The sequence below is a fragment of the Nyctereutes procyonoides genome, unplaced genomic scaffold (genome assembly GCF_905146905.1).
Source record: "Nyctereutes procyonoides isolate TBG_1078 unplaced genomic scaffold, NYPRO_anot_genome, whole genome shotgun sequence".
Lineage (NCBI taxonomy): Eukaryota > Metazoa > Chordata > Mammalia > Carnivora > Canidae > Nyctereutes > Nyctereutes procyonoides.
In genome coordinates, this window is record NW_026575034.1 from 19,144,448 (window position 1) to 19,167,404 (window position 22,957).

General features: G+C 49.3%; 1 protein-coding gene across 1 annotated transcript in view; it reads right to left on the minus strand.

Moving 5' to 3' along the window:
• TUB (TUB bipartite transcription factor) overlaps positions 1-11,202 on the minus strand; it is a 62,843-nt gene extending 51,641 nt beyond the window's left edge. Inside the window, exons 1-2 of the mRNA XM_055317909.1 lie at positions 11,128-11,202; positions 10,578-10,625 (exon numbers count right to left, since the gene is read on the minus strand). Of these exons, the coding sequence (XP_055173884.1) occupies positions 10,578-10,625; positions 11,128-11,195 (116 nt within the window). The 5' untranslated portion in view covers positions 11,196-11,202. The remainder of the gene's footprint in view (positions 1-10,577; positions 10,626-11,127) is intronic.
• Between the last annotated feature and the right edge of the window lie 11,755 nt (positions 11,203-22,957).

Sequence of the window (22,957 nt, forward strand, 5' to 3'; positions counted from 1 at the left end):
AAATTCCAATCAGAGGCCCCGCTCCCAGAGACTGGGATTCAGCTGGTCTAGGATGGGCTCCAATATGGCATCCTTCAAGCTCTAAAATACTGGGACTACGATGCCACAGTGTCTGAACTGTTGCAGCTTCAGCTCCCCCTACTGGACAGGAGCTGGGAAAGCCTGCATGGGCACCCACAGTCCTCCTTGGTAGGGATGGGAAATGAGGACTATGCCCTAGGATCTGGGGGCTCCCTGGGAGAGAGAGAAAGGTTGGAAAGCCCAAGGTAGCCCAGCTTGAGCCAGACTACAGGACAGGGGTATAGCAAAGCCCTTAGGATCACAGATATGGAGTTAAATAGACAAGGGCTCAAGTCCTGCTCTGTCATAAGCTCCATGACCTTGGGCTTAACCTCTCTAAGCCTTAGCTATCTCACGGGAATTCTGACACCTATTTCAGAAAATTACCAATATGAAAGAAGATAATGTATGTAAAATACTTAATATAAAGCCTGGCATGTAGTAACAGCACAATGTTAATAGTAATGATATATGCTATGTGTGAGGCTTATGCAATATTCAATACTTATAGTATTACTACATATGTATGTTTAATATTACATATAACTATATAATGTTATATGTTATATATAACTATATAACTATATAACTATATGTGTGTGTGTGTGTGTGTATACACACACACACACACACACACACACACACAAACCGAAGGGGAGCTGAAGCTGCAACAGTTCAGACATATATATTTGGTATAGAGAAATGTATTGAGTATGAGTAGCCCAAGTTATGGAAAATCTGATGTTTTAATGATGGTTTTAGGAAATACACTTTTATCCATTACAGTCTCCTTTTGCAGATGCTATAAATCAAAATTCATTCATTCATTCAATCAACAGAAGTTAAGAGTACGATCTTTGAAAACCTGCCTTACTGCTTATGTGATATCTTGACCTTGGAGAACTTACTTATCCACTCCATGTCCCAGTGTTTCTTCATTTGCAAAATGAGAATGATAACATTATCCACCTTGGAAGGAGGTTGTTACTATCGTAGGAGTTAACACATGACACGTGTAAATGGCTTAGAACCATCTTGGTGTGCTGTAAGTCCTCAGTAAACTTCAGCTCTTGTTATCCCTTCAACAGTTATTTATGAGTGCTTACTGTATACACTGCCAGCTGAGGACACAGCAACAAAAGAGATAGACATGGCCCCTGCCTTCATGGAGCATATAACTGAATCACAGTGAACTATATATTTTTTAAAGTGGCTGAGCAAGTGGAACCTTTCCTGGTAGAGTTACATTTTATGGCAGCACATCCCAGTCATCAAGGCCTTTCATCACACTCTGTTCTAAAAATCCCCTCCAATAAGAATTTCCTGTGACACATCAAGCTTCTTGTGGCACAGTTTATGACCAGCATGCAGGAGAATGCTCTGCAGAGGAACCAAAAGTCTAGTCTCCCTTAGGCTCTCCATGAGGCTTAGCTCACACTTGCGGGGATGATGTCACAGAGCTCTCTCTGAAGCAGGTATAAATGTAGCCACTGGAAAGCCCACATAAGTCTAGCCCCTACACAGCAGAGCAAAGAGATAGTATAAACCCTCAAGTCCATGGGATCCCTGGGTGGCGCAGTGGTTTGGCGCCTGCCTTTGGCCCAGGGCGCGATCCTGGAGACCCGGGATCGAATCCCACATCAGGCTCCCGGTGCATGGAGCCTGCTTCTCCCTCTGCCTGTGTCTCTGCCTCTCTCTCTATCATAAAAAAAAAAAAAAAAAAAAAAAACCCTCAAGTCCAGTATTGTCCACCTCTGGAAGGAAGGCTCTGCTGCACTAAGCCCCTCTGCTCTGGGCCCGAGAGCCCTGGAGACATCCAAGTCATTGGAAGGCAGCTGGCCTTGGGTCTCCTTGTTTCCACCAGCCATGCCTCCATACCCAGTTTTCATTCATTCACTGCACTTGTATGGAGCACCTACTCTATGCAGGGCCCTCCACTAAGGGTATGAGCCAAGCAAGACAGGTCCTTACCCTTAGACTCATAGTCAACCAGCACATTTAGATATAACCCATGATTAGATATAAAGTTGACTAAGACTCATGATAGAGTTTAGCACTTTTAGCATAGAGTGTGACTGAGGATGACTGAGTAGGCTTCCTGGCAGAGGTGGCACTAAGTTCTGAGGATGATAGGGAGTTTACCAGGTGAAGATATGGAAGGAACCACAGGTACAGCCTAAAACGGAAGACAGAGCCTGAGTTTGCAGGATGGGTGCAGATGGGAAAGAGATCAAGTCTTTGGCTGAGTGGCTGACTTGCATGTAAGGAGACTGTGTAAGGCTAGGTAACAAATTCCCAGAGAGGCCTAGGGAGAAGAATCCCAGAAACTCATGGAAGGCTGGGAATACTTTGTGTTCCTATCAGAGTATAAAGACCTCCTAATACACAGGACATCAGATGGAGTCCTCACAAGAATACTCCTTTGGTGTTGAGGTTAAATTAGTCCTTGGCTAAAGGCTGCTCTGGACCTACCCCAACAAAGATTAAAAGAAAACCTCAAAAAGGATCCAAATTCTAAATAATCTCTGTGTCAGAACAAAGCCAAACGCTACTTTTTTTCCCCAGATTTTATTTACTTATTCATGAGAAACACACAGAGAGAGGCAGGGACATAGGCAGAGGAGATGCAGGTTCCCTGCAGAGAGCCTGATGCAGGACTTGATCCCAGGACCCCAGGGTCAGGACCTAAGCCGAAGGCAGATGCTCAACCGCTGAGCCACGCAGGCATCCAAGTGCAACACTTCTTAAAGGAATAAAACAAAGTCCAGCACCCAACAATGTCAAATTCACAGCATCCATCCTTTAATCAAAAATTACCAGGCATGCAAAAAAGCAGGAGGATCAAACACATAATGAGAAGAAAAACCAGTCACGAGGAGAATACCAAGAGATGACCAAGTTGGTAACAGTAGCAGAAACCAGAATGGGAAAAGAGCTGTTATATACATATTCCACATAGGAAAGAAGGCAGAAAAAAATAGGGCTACAATGAGGAGAGAAATGGAAGATGCAGCTAAGACCCAAATCAAACTTCGAGTTGAAAAATACAAAGCTGAAAACAAAAGATAACACTGCGTAGAACTAGATACCCCAGAAAAGGTTATGAACTCAAAGACACAGCAATAGAAATATTCCAAAATAAAACTCAGGAAAAAAGGACAGAGGGAAAAAGCTGTCAGTGAACTGTGGAACAGTACCATGTTGTCCAACATACATGTAATTGGAATTCTGGGGAGAGAAAAGGACCTGGGGAGGGGACGCAAAAAAAAAAAAAATTGGAAGAAATAATGCCCCAAATCTTTTCAAATTGGATGAAAATTATAAACCCATAGTTTCAACAACTTCAAAGATGAAATATAAAGCAGAAGAAATATAAAGAAAACTACATCAAGCAGAAGAAATAGAAAACAACACCGAGACACCTCATAATCAAATTGTTGAAAACCAGTGATAAAGAAAAAAATCTTAAAAGCAGCCAGAAAAGGGGAAGGGAAGACACACTGCAAACAGGAAGAAAAGAAAGGCAACACACATCTCATGAAACAACACTAAACTGAAGACAGTGCAGCAACATCTTTATAGTACTTGGGGGAAACAAGCCCAGTCCATTTTAATTCTATTTCTGGTCAAAGTATATTTCAAAAATGAAAGCAACATAAAGACTGTAAAACACAAATAAAATCTGAGAGAATGCGGGGCACCTGAGTGGCTCAGTGGTCGAACATCTGCCTTCGGCTCAGGTGGTGATCCTAGGGTCATGGGATCAAGACCCACATCGGGCTCCCCACGAGAAGCCTGCTTCTCCCTCTGCCTATGTCTCTGCCTTTCTTCATGTGTCTTTAATGAATAAATAAATAAAATCTTGAAAAAAAAATCTGAGAGAATGCATCACCAGCAGATCAGCACTGTAAGGAATGTTAAAATACGTCCTTCAAGGGATCCCTGGGTGGCGCAGCGGTTTGGCGCCTGCCTTTGGCCCAGGGCGTGATCCTGGAGACCCGGGATCGAATCCCACGTCGGGCTCCTGGTGCATGGAGCCTGCTTCTCCCTCTGCCTGTGTCTCTGCCTCTCTCTCTCTCTCTCTCTCTCTCTCTCTCTCTGTGTGTGTGACTATCATAAATAGATATTTAAAAAAAAATACGCCCTTCAAGGAAAAAGAAAATGATGCTACAGGATAATTTGCATATACATATGAAGAGGATTGGAAACGGTAACCATGTAGGTGCCTATGAAAATTTTTTTTCTCACTAAAAAAAAAACACACAAAAAGGGGCATCTGGGTGGCTCATTCCATTGGGCTGTTTCCTTTGGGTCCGGTCATGATCTCCGGGTCCTGAGATTGAGACTCACCTTTGGCTCCCTGCTCGGGGAGAGTCTGCTTCTCCCTCTCCCTCTGCCTCTCCTTGCAGCTTGTGCATGCTCTCTCTAATAAAACTTAAAAAAATAAAAATAAAAAACACCACAAAGAACCAAAAACCCACAAAAGTTAATTCAGAAATATATACAAAAGAATAAAATATCTTGACCAAGTAGGAGTTATTCCAGGGATGCAAAGTCGCCTTATCTAAAAATTAGTCTTAATATGATATACAGCATCAGTTGAAGAAAGGACAAAATCTACATCATTGTGTAGTAGATGAAAAAATTCAATACCTCTTCATGATAAAATCATTCAACAAACTAGGAATAGAAGGGCATTTCCTCAACCTGGTAAGGGGCACCTGTGAAAAACCAAAAACTGAAATCATACTTATTATTATTTAAATTTATTTATTCATGAGGGACACAGAGAGAAGCAGAGACACAGGCAGAGGGAGAAGCTGGCTCCACGCTGGGAGCCCGACGCGGGACTCGATCCCGGGACTCCAGGATCGCGCCCTGGGCCAAAGGCAGGCGCCAAACCGCTGCGCCACCCAGGGATTCCCCCCTCCCTTTTTTTTTCCAACTGGTTTCTCTGCAGAAATTGACAAGCTGATCCTAAAATCCTGTGGAAATTCAAGGGACCCCACAGAGACAAAACAATCTTTAAAAAGAATAAATTTGAGATCCCTGGGTGGCTCAGCAGTTTAGTGCCTGCCTTTGGCCTGGAGCGTGATCCTGGAGTCCCGGGATGGAGTCCCACATCAGGCTCCTTGCATGGAGCCTGCTTCTCCCTCTGCCTGTGTCTCTGTCTCTCTGTCTCTCTCTCTTTCTCTCTGTCTCTCATGAATAAATAAATAAAATCTTAAAAAAAAAATAAAAAGAACAAATTTGGAGAGCTCTCATTTCCCGACTTCAAAAACGCACAACAAAGCTACAATAATCAAGATAGTGTGGCACTGGTATAAGGACAGACATATAAATCAAGGCAGCAAATTGAGACTCCAGGAATAAACTCACATTTTAAAACAATCGATTTTTGGCAAGCATGCCAAGCCAATGTGATAGAAGAAAGAAGTTTTTTTCAGCAAATGGTGCACTGGGACAACTGAATATCTAAAGTGAGAAGGACTTGGCACCCTCTACCTCACACTCTATACAAAAACTAACTCAAAATGAATCAAAGACCAAAATGTAAGTGCTACAACTATAAAACTCTTAGAAGAAAATGTAGGCATAAATCTTTGTGACCTTGGATTAAGCAATGTTTTCTTAGATATGACATCAAAGCCTAAGCAACAAAAGAAAAAAATAGGTAAGATAGACTTCATCAAAATTTAAAATTTTTGTGTTGCAAAGGACATCGAGAAAGTGAAAAGCCACAGAATTTGATAAAACATTAGCAAATCATTATCTGATAACGGACTTGTATCTAGAATACCTAACAAATGGTTACAACTCAGTAATAAAAAGACAAGCCATTATAAAAAATGGACAAAGGATCCGAATAGACACTTTTCCAAAGATATACAAATGGCTTATAGGCACATCATTTGTCATTATTAGTCATCAGGAAAATAGAAGTCAGAACCACAATGAGATACCACTTCACACTCACTAGGATAGCTATAATAAAAACCACAAATAAAACATTTATTGGCAAGGATGTAGAGAAATTAGAAACCTCATACATTGCTGGTGGGAATGTGAAATGGTGCAGCCACTTTGGAAAGCAGTCTGACTATTCCTCAAGATGCTGAACATTAGATTCCCAAAAGTTCTACTCCTAGGTTTCATTTTCAAGAGAAATGAAACGTGTCCACAAAATTTTCACAGTAGCATCATTTATAACAGCGAAAAGGTGAAGATAAATATTCATCAATCGATGAATGGATAAACAAAATGTGTATGTCCATACAATGGAATATTATTCGGCAAAGAAAAAGAAATGAAATATTGAGAATACAGCAACAGAGATGAACTTTGAAAACCTTCTGCTAAGGAAAGAAGTCAGTCACAAAAGATCATATATTATATGATTTCATTCATATGAAATGTCCACGATTGGCAAATCTGTAGAGAAAATAGCAGTTGCCTAGGCCTGGGGGTGGGTAGAAGAAAGGGGAGTGACTGCAGCTTTTTTCAGGCTTGCAGCTTTTTTCGAGGTGGGGGGGGGGAGACAATGAAAATGTTCTAAGACTGATTGTAGTGATGGTTGCACAACCTAAAACCCATTGACCTGTACAATATATATGGATTAATTGTATACTATATGAATTACATCCCAAGAAAGATGTTATTTTTTTAAAAAAAGAGATAATTGGCTGTTTAAAATTTAAAAAAATAATAATGTATTGTTGGGTTTATATCATAGCTAAAATCAAAATGCATGACAATAGTTCAAAAGAAAGGAAAGAGGAATAAAGTATACTGTTGTAAGGTTTTTAGTAATTCATGTATGTATAACATTATCTTACGGTTGAAGATGTATAATGTAAACTCTAGAGCAACCACTAATAAAAACTAACAAAAAAAGAATTACTACTAATGAGCTAAGAATGGAGATAAAACAAAACTCATTAAAAAGCACCCAATCTAAAAGAAAGGAAAAAAAAGAAGACAAAGGAACAAAGAGCAAGTAGGACAAATAGAATACCAATGGCAAGATGGTAGTTTTAAATTCAACCATATTGATAATAACATTACATGTAAATGGTCTAAACACTCCTGTTAAAAAGTCAAATTTGTCAGATTGGATAAAAATGACACAATGACATGGTATCTAAAAGAAACCCTTTTATTTTTTATTTTTTATTTTTTTAAGAAACCCTTTTAAAATATAAAGTCAGAGAGATTAAAAGTACAAGGATAGAAAAAGATATGTCATGCAAACACTAATCAACAGAAAGCCAGAGTGATTACACAGACCAATCAGAAATATTACCAGAGATAAAGAACATTTCATATAAATGAATGGGTTCCCTTCTTGAGAGGAGACAACAGCCTTAAATGTTTATGCACCTAAGAACAGAGCTTCAAAATACATGATGCAAAAGGTGACAGACCTGAAAAGAAAAAAATGAAACGAAAGAGAAATGCCTAGGCAGCAGCTATAGTCATCAGCTTAGAGATGGAAGCTGAAGCCAAGGCAATCAGTTTGATCAGCAGAAACAAGTATAAGGGAGAAAAGAGATCAGGACAGAATGCTGGGCCACTTCAACACTGCCAGGGTGAAGAGAAAAAACTCTCAAGAAGCAGAGAAATAACTATCAGAATAGGAGGCAGAAAGGCAAGAGTGTGAGGTCATGGAACTCAGAGGAAGAGTGCTTCAAAAGGTAGACTAATGCTTAGCTACAAAAAATGCTGCTGAGATAAACTAGGGCCTCACAGGCTGCAGCAGGATTTATAGAAAGAATCAATGGAGACATGGGCATGAGGAGCACCGGTGGATACTGGGAACAGAAGTCAGTGGACTGAGCAGGAATTGAGGAGATGAGATAATAAACACAAATTTTGATTTCAACAGGCTTGGCTGAGAAGAGTAGAATCAGAGGTGGTAAAATCAAGATATTTTGGTTTGTTTCTTAACTGGGTTACAATGGAAGGAGCCAGGAAAGTGGAGACGATGAAGACACAGGGTACAAGGAATGAGCAACAGAGGAGGTACTCGGGCAGGGGTCAAGGGGAAGGTTACCAGATATCTGGTGGAGAGGCTAACTGGAAGAGCTACACCTATCTCTCAGTGTAATAATGGTGGTGAGAGGCATAGATGGGTATGAGACATGGATGCGCATGGATGCAGGTCAGTTTGGAGCCCAGGGCAGAGGTTAAAGAAATTACCTCCTGACAAGTTTCCTTTACTTTTCAAAGAGAAAGTCTAGGTCAGCTGCTAGGAGTGAGTGGGGAAGCTGTGGTGATGGAAATGTAGAGGGGTATGTGAGAGCTCTGAAATAGCTGGGCAAGGGTGCGGGGGTTGGAGTAGACATAGGCAACAGGACTGCTGGCCACTGTTGGGGGCGCAGTTGAGGCCATGGACCATGAAGCTGGATGAGTGTCAATTCATGAAGGGATTCCCACCCCTCATCTCAGCCCTATAATTAGCCAGGACTGGAGAAGGCAGTTATCATGTTCTACGGGTGGAGTGGGAGGCTAAGGGGCCAGGTTGTGAATGGTGAGCAGTTCAAGTAGCATCTAGATTGGAGGGGAACAAGAGTTGATGCAGGGTGAGGGCAAAAAGTTAGAGGCAGGAGCCTGAAGGTCTCTATGAACAGATATGGTGGAGGCGAGGGAAACAGAGACATAGGAGGTACATGGAGATTAAAACTTCAGAGGTGGAATGGTTTCAAATGATGACAACATCATGGTAATGGGTTGCCCAAGTAAAGGTGACAGTCAGTGAGCTGAAGACAGCAAGTAACTCAGAAACCAGAATTTGGAGGAGCTGTCTTCATAGACATGGAAGCTCCTGGTATGATGGTAGAACTTAGGATAAAAACACTGTGACAAGATTCTCTTGCTGTGTCTGAGTCCCTGCATGGCTGGATCATCTGACTTTGCCATTAATTATGACTATTCCCAACTTGCAGAGATATATCCTTATAAGTCAGCCTTCATCCCTGAGGCTGCCTGGCTCCTTGCCTCCTTTGTCCATCTAATTACAGCCTTGTGTGCCCTCACAGGATTGGCTACAGGTGAAACGTCATGATCGTTGGCACCATCTTGAATTACACAATTTTTAAGGGATCCTGGCAAACCTTTAAACATGGAAGAGCCAGAGTGGTGGTGAGAGTCCCGTGTAAGAGGCACCAGATCCCAGAAATGGGTCATCCCAGAAACCCAGGAGGCCCAGGAGCTGTAGATGTACAGTCTCAGTGTGCCCAGAGCCTCCATTCACATAAAGCAAGGTCATAACCTAAAGACCACACACTCCCATACAGCGAGGCTGGCGCCCTGGCCTGCAGTGCAGAGAAAGAGCCTTGAGTAGGGGGCCTGGGTTCTAGTCCTGACTCTGCCATGAACTTGCAGTGTGACCCTGCCCCAAGGCCTCAGTTTGCCTGTAAAACAAGGGCAATGAGAGCTCAAGGACTCTTGTAGCCTCGATGGTCTATGGGCCATGGGTGTAGGAAGGAGAAGCTCATCAGCTCATAGCGCCCAAAATGCACAAGGTGCAAAAGATCAATGAGCAGAAGTCTTCAACCTGCGTGAGAGTCATATGCAGAGTCATCCCCTTGGGGTTCACTCCTTGCACTCCTCCTCCTCCTCCTTCCTGAGAGCCTCTGAAGTAAGCTCAAGTGGCACCTCCATGCCCCCCATCTTTCTCTTTATGAGATTTTCTTTAGGCTAAAAAGTCAACCTGGTTTGAGGCTCTGTGTTGAAAAGGGGAACACAGGACCCATACCAGTGACCCATGGCTCTCCCCAGAGCTTCCCTTTTAGGGCACGTTGATCACACACTCCATCTGAGACTAAGGACCAACATCCATAAGAGCTCCAGATGCCCCCGTATTTCTCTGGCCTGGTCCATGGAGGGCAGGCAGATTCCTCAGGCACCAGGCACCTTCAGAACCCCATGGGGCAGCTGGTGAAGGGATCCCATCATATTGCCTCATCTGTACCCAGGATTGAGCCCTCTCCTTCACAAGGCAGCTGTTTTTGTCCATCCTTTGGACACATGTGCCAGTGACACATCCTAGGGCCCCTGACATCAGCCACTTTTGACTGCAGAAGGCAGGCCTGGGTTGCCAGCCTGGTACAGGTAGTGTGTGGGTCTGGGTATGTGGCCAGTGGGAAGGAATTTCTTCACTGGTCCTGGGCCACAGCTTGAGGACCCTCCTCTTTGGGAAAGGCCTGGCTAAGAGTTTTGTGGCAGGCTGGGGAGCAGAGCCCGGGACTCTGGGGACTCTTGGCAGCACCACCTGGCTGGAGTAGGGCAGAAGGACCACCAAAGGATCTAAGAGGAACAAACCAAGGCCACAAGAGCCACAGCAAGTACAGTCTTTGCCTGGGGTCACCCCTCCCCTGGACCCATTTCACACACCCCCAGCGCATATGGGGTCCATGGCCACCAAGTTGCTCACTCATGTCCTCCCCTCCACCTCCCTGCAGGCTCCTGCGAACAGCCCTCTCCCAGACAGCACTCCCCCTCCCCTGGCAGCTCACCGAGCGATCTCCCTTCCTTCCTTCCAGTACTTCCTCCTGGTTGTTCTCCTGAGGGGGAAAAGAAGGGGTGACTCCACGCCCTTGTCACCTGACTCCTTCATTCCTGCCCCTTGCCTAGCCAGACCATGGTCAGTCAGGGCCTCTCTCAGGGCCTGGGTCTTGGCTACTTCAGTTGGGAATCCAATGGGATCAGGATGGAGGGGCCCTGGGACAGCAAGCAGACAGCCCAGGATGACGACAGTAATAAGCAGAGCTGGGACGAAGCAGGGGGCCAGGTGGAGACTGGGAAGAGGAGCCCACCAGAAGAGACAGAGGGCAGGAGTGTGGAGCTGCCACGGGCAGAGGCCTTGCTCCCATGCGGAGGGAACCCCTCCAATCTGGGGCAGGTGGAGGAACAGAGCCTCCCTGTTCACCTGTCTAGAACCTGAGGCTATGGGAGGGCTGTGGGACCCCATGTAGTGATGGGGAAGGGGTGAGGTCCATGAGAGTGGGTGGGGGGGGACCCAAGGGTGAGGTCATTGGGCCAAAGGCAGGGGTGCCGAATGCTTACCGATCTCTTCGGTGGCCCCGTTTCAGGGGCCCAGGCTTCCTGTGTCGCTTTGAATGCTGAGATCCCATGGGCCGGGGAGTGCCTCCTGGGAACAAAACCCCTGTCTCGGCAAAAGGGTGCAAACCCAGGAAGAAAGCAGAGGGCCCCACCCTCCATGGCAGCCAAAGGCTGGGGTAAGTCTGGAGGCTGGTGCTGCTTCAGGCTGCACACAAAGACCTGGAGCCTGTTGCAGTTCCTTATACTCCTCAGCTCCTGACCAAAGCTGCCACAAGCCACCTGGGTGGCTCCCTCCGTTACCACGGCAACCGTCACACTAACAACTGCCACCACAGATTCACTAGGACATAGAAACCCTCTCTGCTGGTCATGGTCCCCCTCCCAAACCCTTCAGGACCAGACTGAGTCCCCAAGGCCTCAGTGGCCATGCCACTCAGGGACACCCAACTGCTCGTTTCCACAGGAACACAGAGACCCTGTATGCCTGCATCTGTGGTTACTATAGCAACCCCAGCAGGGCCAGGTGCACTGAGCACAAAGCCCCCTTTGGAGGAACCACAGCCAGAAAACACACTCCCTGCTGCTCTGTGGTCTGCCCATGTTGGTAGCAGGCTCTGTGCCAGTGGACGCCCACACGGGGTCTTTGAGAGACTGACACGGGTCTAAGATTTCCTTGTCTGTGTCCTCAGCCTCTTGTTCTCCCACTCCTTCTAAAGGGCACCTGAGTGATCTTCCCCCTCACAGGGCTTCACCTCCCACAACCCCCCACCCCCGCTTTTTTTGAGAGAGAGAGAGAGAGAGAGAGAGAGAGAGCGAGCAAGCACACATGGGATGGGAAGGGCAGAGGGAGATGGAGAATCCCAAGCAGGCTCTTCACCCAGTGCAGAGCCTGATGTGGGGCTCAGCCTCACAACCTGAGATCATGACCTGAGCCGAAACCAAGAGTTGGATGCTCAATCAAGCCACCCAGACGTTCCCACCTCCCCACAAGCCAAGAACAACCACGCCTGCATCATGGGCCCGCTCCTCTCTCCTAATCTTCGGAACCCTCCATCCACCTGCTCTCTGGACACATCCCCCTGAGTGTCCCTCACAGCAGCTCACACTGAAATATGCAGCTTAGGACTTCCTGTGAGTCTGAGCATTTATCTTATCTATTCGGTCTCTGTGAGTGACACATTGGGCTCCCAAGGCGCCAGCATAGCCTCCTGCTTGTTCCTGTCTACCTTCCCTGCCCAGGCAGGCTATCATGAAGCCCTTCTGATGTCAGCCAGCGGGCATCTGTCAACTCCCTTCCCGAGGTCCACATCCCTGGTACGGTCGGTGTCCTTGTTGCCTGGATATGGCATCAGGATGCTGTCTGCCTCCAATGTGCTCTTCTCGAGGCCCTCCACAACTGGCACCCGAGTAGGTGTTCTAAATGCAAATCTGGTCTCCTGTCTCCTGATCCTGCTGAAGCCCTTCAGAGGATCCCCACTGCATCAGGACAGAAGCTAAGCCGATGTACTCTGCCCAAGTCCTGGCAGCCCCTCCAGCCCCCTGCGACCAGGTGCCCATGCTAACTCTGGGGTCATATCACCTCTCCCTCTCTCCCCTACCTCCACTCCACTTCTTCCCCTTTCTTGCCCAGTCCTGGCCATGTTCTTGCAAAAATGATACCCAGACTTTCAAGGAGGTGCCTAGATCAATGATTAGGAATCTCTGGGATGTAATTTCAAATTTCCGAGGGGAAAATGACATCTAGATGCAAAACCAGACATTGCTGACTCTACTGTGACTAGATGTGAGAACCTCAGCCCCTTGGTCTGTGAAGCTGACAGAGAAAGACCCATCGAGACAGTGTAGATGGCCTGGATGGGAGACAACTCTCATGGCTTCCGGAAAAGCAGGAGATCACAGACCATCAGCTGACAAAGGCACCTCAACCCTGCCCCTTCATGTCAGATGGGAACATCTGGCTCAGTGGGAGGAAAGGTCCAAGACAGGCCTCCTAACTCTGCTGGTGGTTCTCTCCACTCTGACATGTGCCGCAAAGCTCCAAAGCCGGTGTGGGGACGTCAGCACAAAGGGTTCGTGTGCAGATGTGCTGCATGGGGCTGGCTCCAGGTAGGGGAGCATCAGTGTGTGCCCACCTGGAACTAGAGACCTCATCCCTCCATCTCTCATAACTTCTCTTGCAGGTGTCTTCTGTCCAACTGCGGGCAGAACAGAACCTTCCAGTCAGAGGGTGTCTCAAACCAATACTCAGGTCAGTACTTTCTCAAAGGCAAGGTGCTCCTGTTCTCCCTCCTGCTCAAGCTCTTAGGCCCATACAAGAAGGCAGGGAGTGTGGACCAGGGAAAGCCACATCCACTGTAAGCGAAGCCAGCTGCCTCACCTCCAGGCTGGTGGGGTACAGAATGGGGGGCAGCCTCAGGACACTCTGGGACAAGCCACCGTCACGGCCACATCCGGGGGTCAGAAGACCTTTGGAAGCTAAGCTGATGGACAGGTGATTATGAAACCTCTCTATGCACATTCCCAGCATAGATGAGCTCACTCCTTCTAGAGCAGTCCCTCCATCTCAGCAGCTGGCAATTTAATTGCTTCTTCACTTCAAGCCCAAATACGCTTCCATTTGGTTCTAGTTCTGTCCTCCAGAGCCCCACAGAGCGTGACTTTTCAGTCTGTCACGGTGCTTTGCAGTTCAAAGCACTTTTACATGTGTTAGCTCTTAATGGTGAGCATGACTCTCTGGGAGGGCATAATCTACAGCATTTCCCACAAGGGGAAACTGAGGCCCAGGGAGGAAGTGTCGTGCCCCGTAAGTGGCAGAGCAGGCCCTGGATGACTGCCAGGCCGGGTGACGGAGAGCGTGCCAGCTCTGTGGTGCTGTGGAGGCCTCGGAAGGGAGCTCGCCGAGCAGCGTGGTGAGGGCCGGAGTGCTTCAGTCCTGTTTCCCCTGAGACCCTCGGGCCTCCTACCATGACGGCAACCAGACACTGAGTGGCCAAACTACAGGGCCTGGACCTTGACATGACAATGCCCTAAGTCCTGGGTACGATTTGGCATCTTGGGCACCCCGTCCACACTGATCTTCCTGAAATGTTGGTTTAACCCCTTGGCGAGCTGAGCCGGCCAGGGGGGAAGGGCGGGGCGTGGGGCTGGCCTCCTTCTGTGCAGGTGCACCTCAGCTCACAGATTCTGCTCAGCAGAACAAAAGCCCTTCAGGGGAGTAGACCTGCCCTCTGCAGGAGGCTGGCCAGCCAGCACCCACGTTTACTTCAGCTCGTTGCCTCCCTGTCACAAACAGATCATCATGGGCTTCCTTGAGCTCCACGCTGTCCTCTCCCTGGGAGGGATTCAGAAAGATGGGACGCTCTCCATGTCCACGCATGCGCAGCACTGTGTTAGCTTTGAGTTTCACGCATCAGAGACTCTGTGGGGCACGTGGGCACTCACCCAGCCCTGGCTGGACAAGATCACGTGGGGCAGGAGGGAGGCCTGCTTCTTCTGTCCAGCCATACCACAGCAGTTACCATGGAAACGTGCTGCCTTTGGAGGGGTCTGATGGCTGAAGCAGGCCTGGGGGGGCTGGCGTGGAGGGTGGGCACCAGGAAGGCCAGGGCAGGGTGGGGCCCCTCTCAGACAGAAGCTGAGCCCAGACCAGAGGTAGTAGGTGGGAAGAAAGGAAGGGAGAAGTTAGGGCCCCACAGGAAGTGAGGGGGAGTTGCATGAGGGGCCAAAAGACTCAGACATCAGGAGAGCACTTAGGCCAAATTAAATGCAAAAATACCCCCATACACAAAACATCCACATTTTAAACTGAGACAGGGTTCTCTGGGGCTGGAATTAGTGTGAGGCAGTGAGGCCAAATCCTGCAATCGAGGGTTGGCTTCTCGATTAACATTTTGGTTTTGTTCATTATGGATGTTTTTGCATTAATTTTTTAAAATTTTATTTTTTATTAATTTATGAGAGAGAGAGAGAGAGAGAGAGAGAGAGAGAGAGAGGCAGAGACACAGGCAGAGGGAGAAGCAGGCTCCATGCAGGGAGCCCAACGTGGGACTCGATCCCGGGACTCCGGGATCGCGCCCTGGGCCAAAGGCAGGCACCAAACCACTGAACCACCCAGGGATCCCCCTGTTTTTGCATTAATTTTGATTTTTAAAAAGTATTACACTGAAATATAAGCTGTGTCAATTACTGAGATTTTTGGTGGTTGCTTAAATTTGTACCTGAGGTAAAGGCCCCACGTGCCTCACACTAGTCTCAGGCCTGAAGGGGAGGGCAGAGGAGTCAGGGGCAAGAGAGACTCTGCTGCAGATGAAAACAGATCACGTGACAAGAAGTCAGGAGACAAGCGTTCACGTCTGCCAACTGCAGGGATTCCTGTCAGTTCTGACAGAATCAGATTCAGATTTCCTGAGATTCTGCAACACGAAGACTGCCATTGATGAGCAAGGTGCCCGACGTGCACACGGGTCCCTACGCATGGGGGTGACAGTGACTCAGAAGGTGGCTCCCGTCTCTTGCCCTCCCTCAGGCTGGCTGCTTAATGGAGGGGAGGGGAGGGGAGGGGAGGGGGGGAGGGGAAAAGGGAATGGAGGGGGCGAGGGGGCGGGAAGGGAAGAGGCTGGCAGTTCTGCGCGCTACGGAGCAGGAACAGCAGATTAGCTGTAATTGCCTGAAGCTGAGAGAGGCTGTTGATAAATGTTACTAATAATCAACCTTCAGATCTGACACCCAGCTCAGGCTGGGATTACTGTTTTGAATGGAAATCGAACCCAAACCAGTAATTACCCTAGTGAACGATGCCAGTCTTACCGTGGAGCCTGCTCCAGGCAGGGAAATGGCACCTGTGTGTCAGTGTCAGTCCACCAGGGAGGAGACTCTGCAAGGGGTCCCTTCCCAGGGTCACACCCAAGAGCACAAGCTGGCCTGGCCTCCACAGACTTAATGGGACACAGCCTCCACCCTTCTTCCTAGGAACTACAGTGGGCAAGGGATGCTTGACAATCATCCTTAGTCTCTAGGTGGGGTCCAGACCTCAGACCTCGCTCACACTGTCTGTCCACCGCTTGGTAAGGTGGCGGCTGTCCTAACACTGCCTAACACTGATGCATCCCTCCACCCTCCATCTGGGACACTAGGAGAGCCACACGGTTGGGCCCTGTTAGACTGGGAAGCTCCTGGAATGGCCCAAGCTGGGGCCAAGTGAGAGGGGCAAGGCCACGATAGATTCTAGAGCCTGTCCGACTCCCTATTTCTGTTCCCGGTGAGTATGTGCTTGCTCCCAGTGCCAGACAACACCAGGTATGCCTGGAAACTCTCCCCGGGAACAAGCAGCATCCTATGGCCCAAGCCTGTGTCGCCTGGGCACCTCCTTCTCTCTAGAGGCCCCCTAGAACACTGGCACCAACAGAAGCAGGCCAGAAGGTGGAAAGCTACCCCTGTCTCTGAGCCAGCTCCCCTCCTAGGGTACGTGTGCCTGGATCTCTGGCCCCTACCAGGCTTCCCAGCAGGACAGCCACAGTTGAAACTGCCCAGGCCGAGGCAGAGCAGGCTCAGGACCCCCATGGAACCCGGTCTCGCACAAGGGGAAGGGGTAGTGTACCCATCCTCCCCCCACCCCCACCACTTCCCAAGGCTCGGGGGAAGAAGAGGAAGGGAAAAAGCAAGCCAGTCTCTCGCCCCCTGCCCCCATCCAGGCCCAAAGTCAATTCTCTCCAGCACACCTGCTCCAGTGGTGAGCAGTGATGGCAATGCTCTCTCTGCTGTGCATCACTCACCACCAAACACCCTCTCTGCTGTGCCGAGCCCTGTGGTCCAGAGAATAAGACAGTCCCTGCCTTCAGGGGAGCCCTGTTGGGGACGAGGAGAAGTAAGTAGGCAATGATCATTAGGACTGCAGGTCATCCCTAGTGACCCCTTTTGACTCTCAAGTAAAAATGCCCTGGAGTCTGGAGGTATTGATGAGCTGCCTCAGTAGGCACAGAGCTGGTCAGGTCTGGCAGGATTCAGAATGTGGGAGCACAGCCTCCCAGGCTGTGATTAGATAGACTAAGGGTGACTGTCAACACCCAGAACCCTCCCCAGCAGAAACCGGCACCTCAAGGGTGCCACCTAGTGATGGCACGGCAGGAATGCAGCTCCATCGTCAGGCCTTGGGGTTTCCCTTGGCTCCTTTCCCTCCCCTGAACTCAGCTGTGTGAACAGGAACTGAGGAAAAGGGTTTAGTTTTGTTCACAAAGGCTTAAGGTTTAGAGTAGAGAGGGCACAATGGGCCCAGAGTCTGGAAGCTATAGGACAGCAGGCAGGGGAGGGGCCCTGCCTCTGGAGCTCCCCGGCTCCCCTCAGAGCATGCTGGTGTCCTATAATTTATCTGTTCACACAGCACTGTCGCCCTACCATTCCTCTAGGACCTCAGCTGTCACCTGCTCCTGGCCTGGCCCACAGGAAGATGTGACAGGAAGCCCACACTAGGAACTGACCTGCCCAGCCTCCCAGGTGCCTAGTTTAGGGGTCTTAGAAAAACCATGCTCACCATCAGCTAACCTGCCGTGCTCCTATGGCTTAGGAGGGGGTTGCCTTTCAGCGTAGGGTCAGGCAGGGGTGCTGCTGGGGCTCAACTCGTAGCTCTCAGATAACCTATTGGATTTGGGAATACTTGTTGCCCTGTTATTTTCCTTTCTTGCCAGAGAAAGTAGTAGTGACCAGATGTGAGGTGGTGGTCCCCAAAGTCTGTGTTCCCAGGTCTGGAGAGCACTTGGCCTGGGTGATCCAGTGGCTGGGGAACGTGGAGGAAGGCAGGAAGAAACCAGCCCAGGTGTAGGGCAAAAAGGAGCAAGGACTGAGGAGTATCTGGGGGGGGGGGGGGGGCAAGTGTTTCCTTAAAGGCCCAGATAGTACATATTCTAGGCTTTCAAGCTGAGATACTCAACCGTGAGGCTGTAGTGCGAGAACCACCAAAGACAATATGTAAACAAATAGGCATGCCTGCGTTCCAATAAACTATTTACAAAAAACAGGCTGGTGATCCAGTCCAACCTACTGTCCACCACAGGGGTTGTCCATGTTGGACCACCCGAGGCCACAGCCCAACATGCCAACGTGTACCAGATGCTCGACGGAGCACCAGCCCACCTCACCGGTGTGGTCTCTCAGGGCAAGGCTGGGTATGTTGTCACAGGGCAAAAGGTGCAGGGGCTGGAGCAGAAGAGGTCAGGGTGGTGAGGAGCATGGCCAGCTGGGACCCCCAGACCTCAGTCCTGCCCTCCCCCTTTCCCAGCATTCAGGGCTCCGACACTCACCTGCAGTGGGAGGCTCTGGGCAGTCGCCACTACTCCCCTTCCTCCCCCTAGGGGGTCTCTGTCCGGCTAGCTGATGCCCCTCCAGCCCCTTCCCAAGCAGGAAATCCCCAAAGCCAGGCGGGCGGATGGGACTGAACTGCCCCAAAGCCCTGTCGCTGGACAGATGACACCCCGGAGAGGGTGAGGCGGCCTGAGGCAGGTGGAGGTGTAACCTGGCACCACCGGGACCCCAGAGGGTCCAGGCTGGAACCGACGCCCTGCCCCCAGAGAGGCCAGGCCAGCCGGCCCCCACCCGGTCCTGGGACAGTCCCCGGGAGCCGGCGCTGGCCTCCCCACCCCAGCTGCGGTCCCCGGAGTCCCCCTCGGGTGGCGCCGTGATGAGCAGATGAAGATGGCCAGTCGCAGGCTGGGCTGAGCCTGGGCTCTCCAGTTACACTAAAAGTGAGACCATGGAAGATGGTATCGAGGCCGCGCGAAGGCAGCAGGGACTCATCCAACATTGATGGGGCCCCGGACTGCCCCACAGCCCTGGAGCCCCTCGTGGCAGAGGCAGGGTTCCCGCTCCCGGCTCCCTTGGGATGGGGGAGGGGCAGGGTCCTCCACCCTGCAGCTTCAGCACCTAACGTCCCACAGATGGTCTCTCAGCTCCCGTTAGATAACTAAGGGGCCCCTCCTGCACCCCAGCACCCGGCTTACTGAGCCAGGGCTTCTGCAGCCCCCCAGAAGCACAGACACTGCCTCCCCCCGCTTCCCAAGGCACAGGGGAAGAGAAGAGAGAGGAAGAGAGCAACCCAGTCTCTCCTCCCCACTGCCCCCCACACCTGCTTCCCCTCCAATACAGGACACACATCCACACAGCCACTCTAGGTGGCACACATGCACCTCCCTGCAGAGGCACACAAACTCACCCATATATACACTCAGGGGTGCACACACACCCTGGCACAACATGCTCATACCCCAGATACACAGTTACTGGTGCACACTCTCAGTTGCATGAAAAACACGTTCTCCGAAGCCTTCTCCCAGAGGAGCCCAAACCATTACTGCATCTGCTCTCTGACACTGGGTGACAGAGAGAAGGGAATGCCAGACTGTTCCACGGAGGGGGCGTGGGGAACCAGACTGTGGAGGGGGGGGGGTCAGTGCAAGGACAGTGCCCTCCTGGTGTATGTTGCACTCCTGGCATGGTGATTAGTGGGTCTGCAGTGCTGGAGAGGGCCCAGAGGTAAAGCCAGGTTGGGATTAAATCTTTGCTGAGGAATGCGACCTTGTAAGAAGATAATACTGGGTCCCTGCTACCCTGATGCAGGCCCCGCCTGATTCCAAAGGTTCTTGGATGCTGGGCCCTCATCTCCTGGCCTGAACTCCGTGCCCCTCATTCTGACACTAGCTTCTAGTCAGCTGGCACAACTCTAGAGCAGTGCTCACGTGCAGAAATCGGCCTCCTCTGGCAACAGCATAGGCAAGCTGTTCCCTAATGCCCACTGACTTCCTCACAGCTTGGCCTGGCACTCATCAGCAGACCCACCACACACACACACACACACACACACACACACACACACACACACCACATACACCTAGGGTTTTCTTTGTTAATTTTCAGATTAGAGGAGACCAAAACAATTTGCCCAAAATTTCAAAGGGAGGCACTAATTTGGAACGCACACCTGAGCTAGGAGATCTAACGGCTCCAACTTCAGGACAGCCCACACTGCTTGGGATGGAGAAAAAAAGTGTGCATGTCTCCCCAGCCCGTGCTGGGTCAGAATGCCCCAGATGAGACCCAGGCTTGTCCAGGTCACCAGGCCACAGGATTTTTTCAGAATGAAGGAGTCAGATATCAACGGATTCCTGTGAGTCCCCACTTTAGAACTGTCCTCCAGGCTGTGCCCTTCTTTTCACCTTTGGTCACAGAAATGATGTCCCTTCCTCCAGGGTCTTTCTGCCTTTGTTTAAAAGAATCCTGCCAAAAAAAAAAAAAAAAAAGCATCCTGCCTGGGAAATTAGACTGCCCAATGACTGCAAGCCTCAGTGTGGGCAAGATATCCTTACCTCACTTCCATGACTTACTCCTCTCTATACTCCCTTATCACCCTGAGCCCCAATCGCATCAACTGCATGAGAGACAGACCACCCCTCACATACCACCCTCCTCCAGAGCTATTACTCCACTGACCCTGTACCATCACTTTCAGTACAGTCATTTTGGTCCGATACTGCCATAAATCCATCAAAAGAAAAGTAGCTCTGTTCCCAAAGCTCTGGAACAAGGCAGGACCTACAATCACCTGTCTTCAGTGTCCACCCCAGGCTCCCCTGCCAGCAACCCTGAGGCTGGCACTGCCATGGTCAGGACCTTCAATTCCAGCCTGCTCCATTCTCTTTCATCCATGCTGGCCTTTCCAATCACAGAACACATGCCAAGGCTAGGGGTCAGGTACTCAACAAAACACCAGAACCCCAAGAGTGCTTGGGGTCCAGCCTCTTCAACTTCAGGGGAAACAGGCCCAGAGAGCCAAGTGACTCTGCCCAGAGCCAGAATGGGAATTAGTGGAGTAGCCAGGATAAAATCCTGGGTTCTGAACTCCCCTCACAGTGCTCTTTCCAACATATCTCCCTGTTTCATAAAATCCAGTAAAACGCATCACCTCTATAGCAGAATACGCTGCTTGTGAACTTACCTGCCACAGTGGTCAGTCTGGCTGCGCCCAGGCCTGGTCTGCCCCATTACTGCCCAGTGTCTCCCAGCTTCTCTGCTGGTTCTGACCCACTAGCAGTAGGGACTAGAGTTATCTGGCTCATCCCATGGCTCCCTCTATGTAATCTCTTAACAGTTGTGACTTGAGTCCAAGTCCTAAGAGAACAATCTGTTCAGTGTCCTGATGTGCTCGTGAATTCTTCAGTGGGGCTAAATACCTGGCCCTCTGGAGAAGGTGGAACCTTGTCACCCATGTTACAGGCATTGGCTAAGTTCCCCAGTCCCCAAGTTCCCAACTGACCCTGCTTTTCATCCCTAGCCTGGAGGTCCTGCAGTTGTGCCACTCTCACCCAACTGGTCCCAACTAGTACCTGCCAAGTCTTCATCAGCCATGTTTCTTCAGTCCCTGGACTACCTGCCTAGGTGCCTCAGCCTCTTCCCCTCACCTGCCCACTCTCCTCACACAGCTCCACCTTGGGGCAGGGCCTGCCTGGGCCACTGAACCTTTCCCTGTTGTTCTAGGAGTGATCTAACTTTCGGATTCAACTGGATAGAAAAGTCCTAATATTAGTAGAGGAGCCTTGCTCTGTTCTAGCTCATAATAAAAACAGCCAGCACATAAATAGCACTCACCACTCACCATGTGCCAGGTTCTGCCTCAAGCACTCTATATTTATTAAGCCTTACAAATCTTAAGTCACTGAATCCTTACAACAATATTGGTACTATTTCCTACAGGTACTATTACATCCATTTTAGTGATGAGGCCACGGAGGCTCAAGGCAGTTAAGTAGCTTTCTCAAGGTCACACATGCACTGTGCAAGTGATTTGAATACTGTGAAGGAACAGCCTTCTGGAACATTAGGGAACAGAATCCAGAGCCATTGTTTGGGGACAGCCAGACACTGACTCGCTTCCCTTTCCACTCTAGCCCCACCCTGGCCAAAAGTAGGTGGCTTTGCTGGCACCAAGTTGGGTTTAACAACCAGAAAAACCTAAAAATGTTTTTCTTGTGACAAGAGAGCCTATATTTTGAAAACCGAAGCACATGTTTTGTTAATGTCAAGTACTCTGGGGATGGTGAAGTGAGCCCTACGGACAAAGGGCTAGACTATAAGAATTTGGCTACTTTTTCAACTTTGCAGAAACCTACCTTTGCAGAGAGTATCGTCAGCACTACATGCCCTGTGTGGGAACCAAGGGCCCAAAGGAAACTTGCACCAGGATGTGCTGTAGAGACTCCTGGCCAGTGTGGGTCCCTGGTCACCAATGAGCTCCAGACCAATTAAATTAGGAACTGCACTTAACCTAATCCTATAGTGGATATGCACATGGTCTGTTTCTAATTCACAGCCTAATGAAAGCATACACAATTCAATTCTCACAATGACCTTTCACTGTAAGGAAATCATTACCCCATTTTACAGATGGGGAAACTGAGACTAAATTATATTAAGAAACTATCTACTTGATACACTTCTAAACTGTTTAGACATTGCTTCTTTTAGATTTGTAAGTGGCATACATGATTTTTATAATCCACCAAAACAATAAAGATTTTTGTGGCACCTGGGTGGCTCAGTGGTTGAGTGTTTGCCTTTGGCTCGGGTCATGATCCCGGGGTCCTGGGATTGAGTCCTGCATCGGGCTCCCCACAGTGAGCCTGCTTCTCCCTCTGCCTATGTCTCTGCCTCCCTCTCTGTGTCTCTCATGAATAAATAAAATCTTTAAAAAAAGGTAAAGATTTTTCCCACCCTGTGCTACATTTACACAGCTAGTAAGAAGTGGAGCTAGGATATGAACTAGCTCTAATAACAAAGCTCAAGCTCTTTCTAC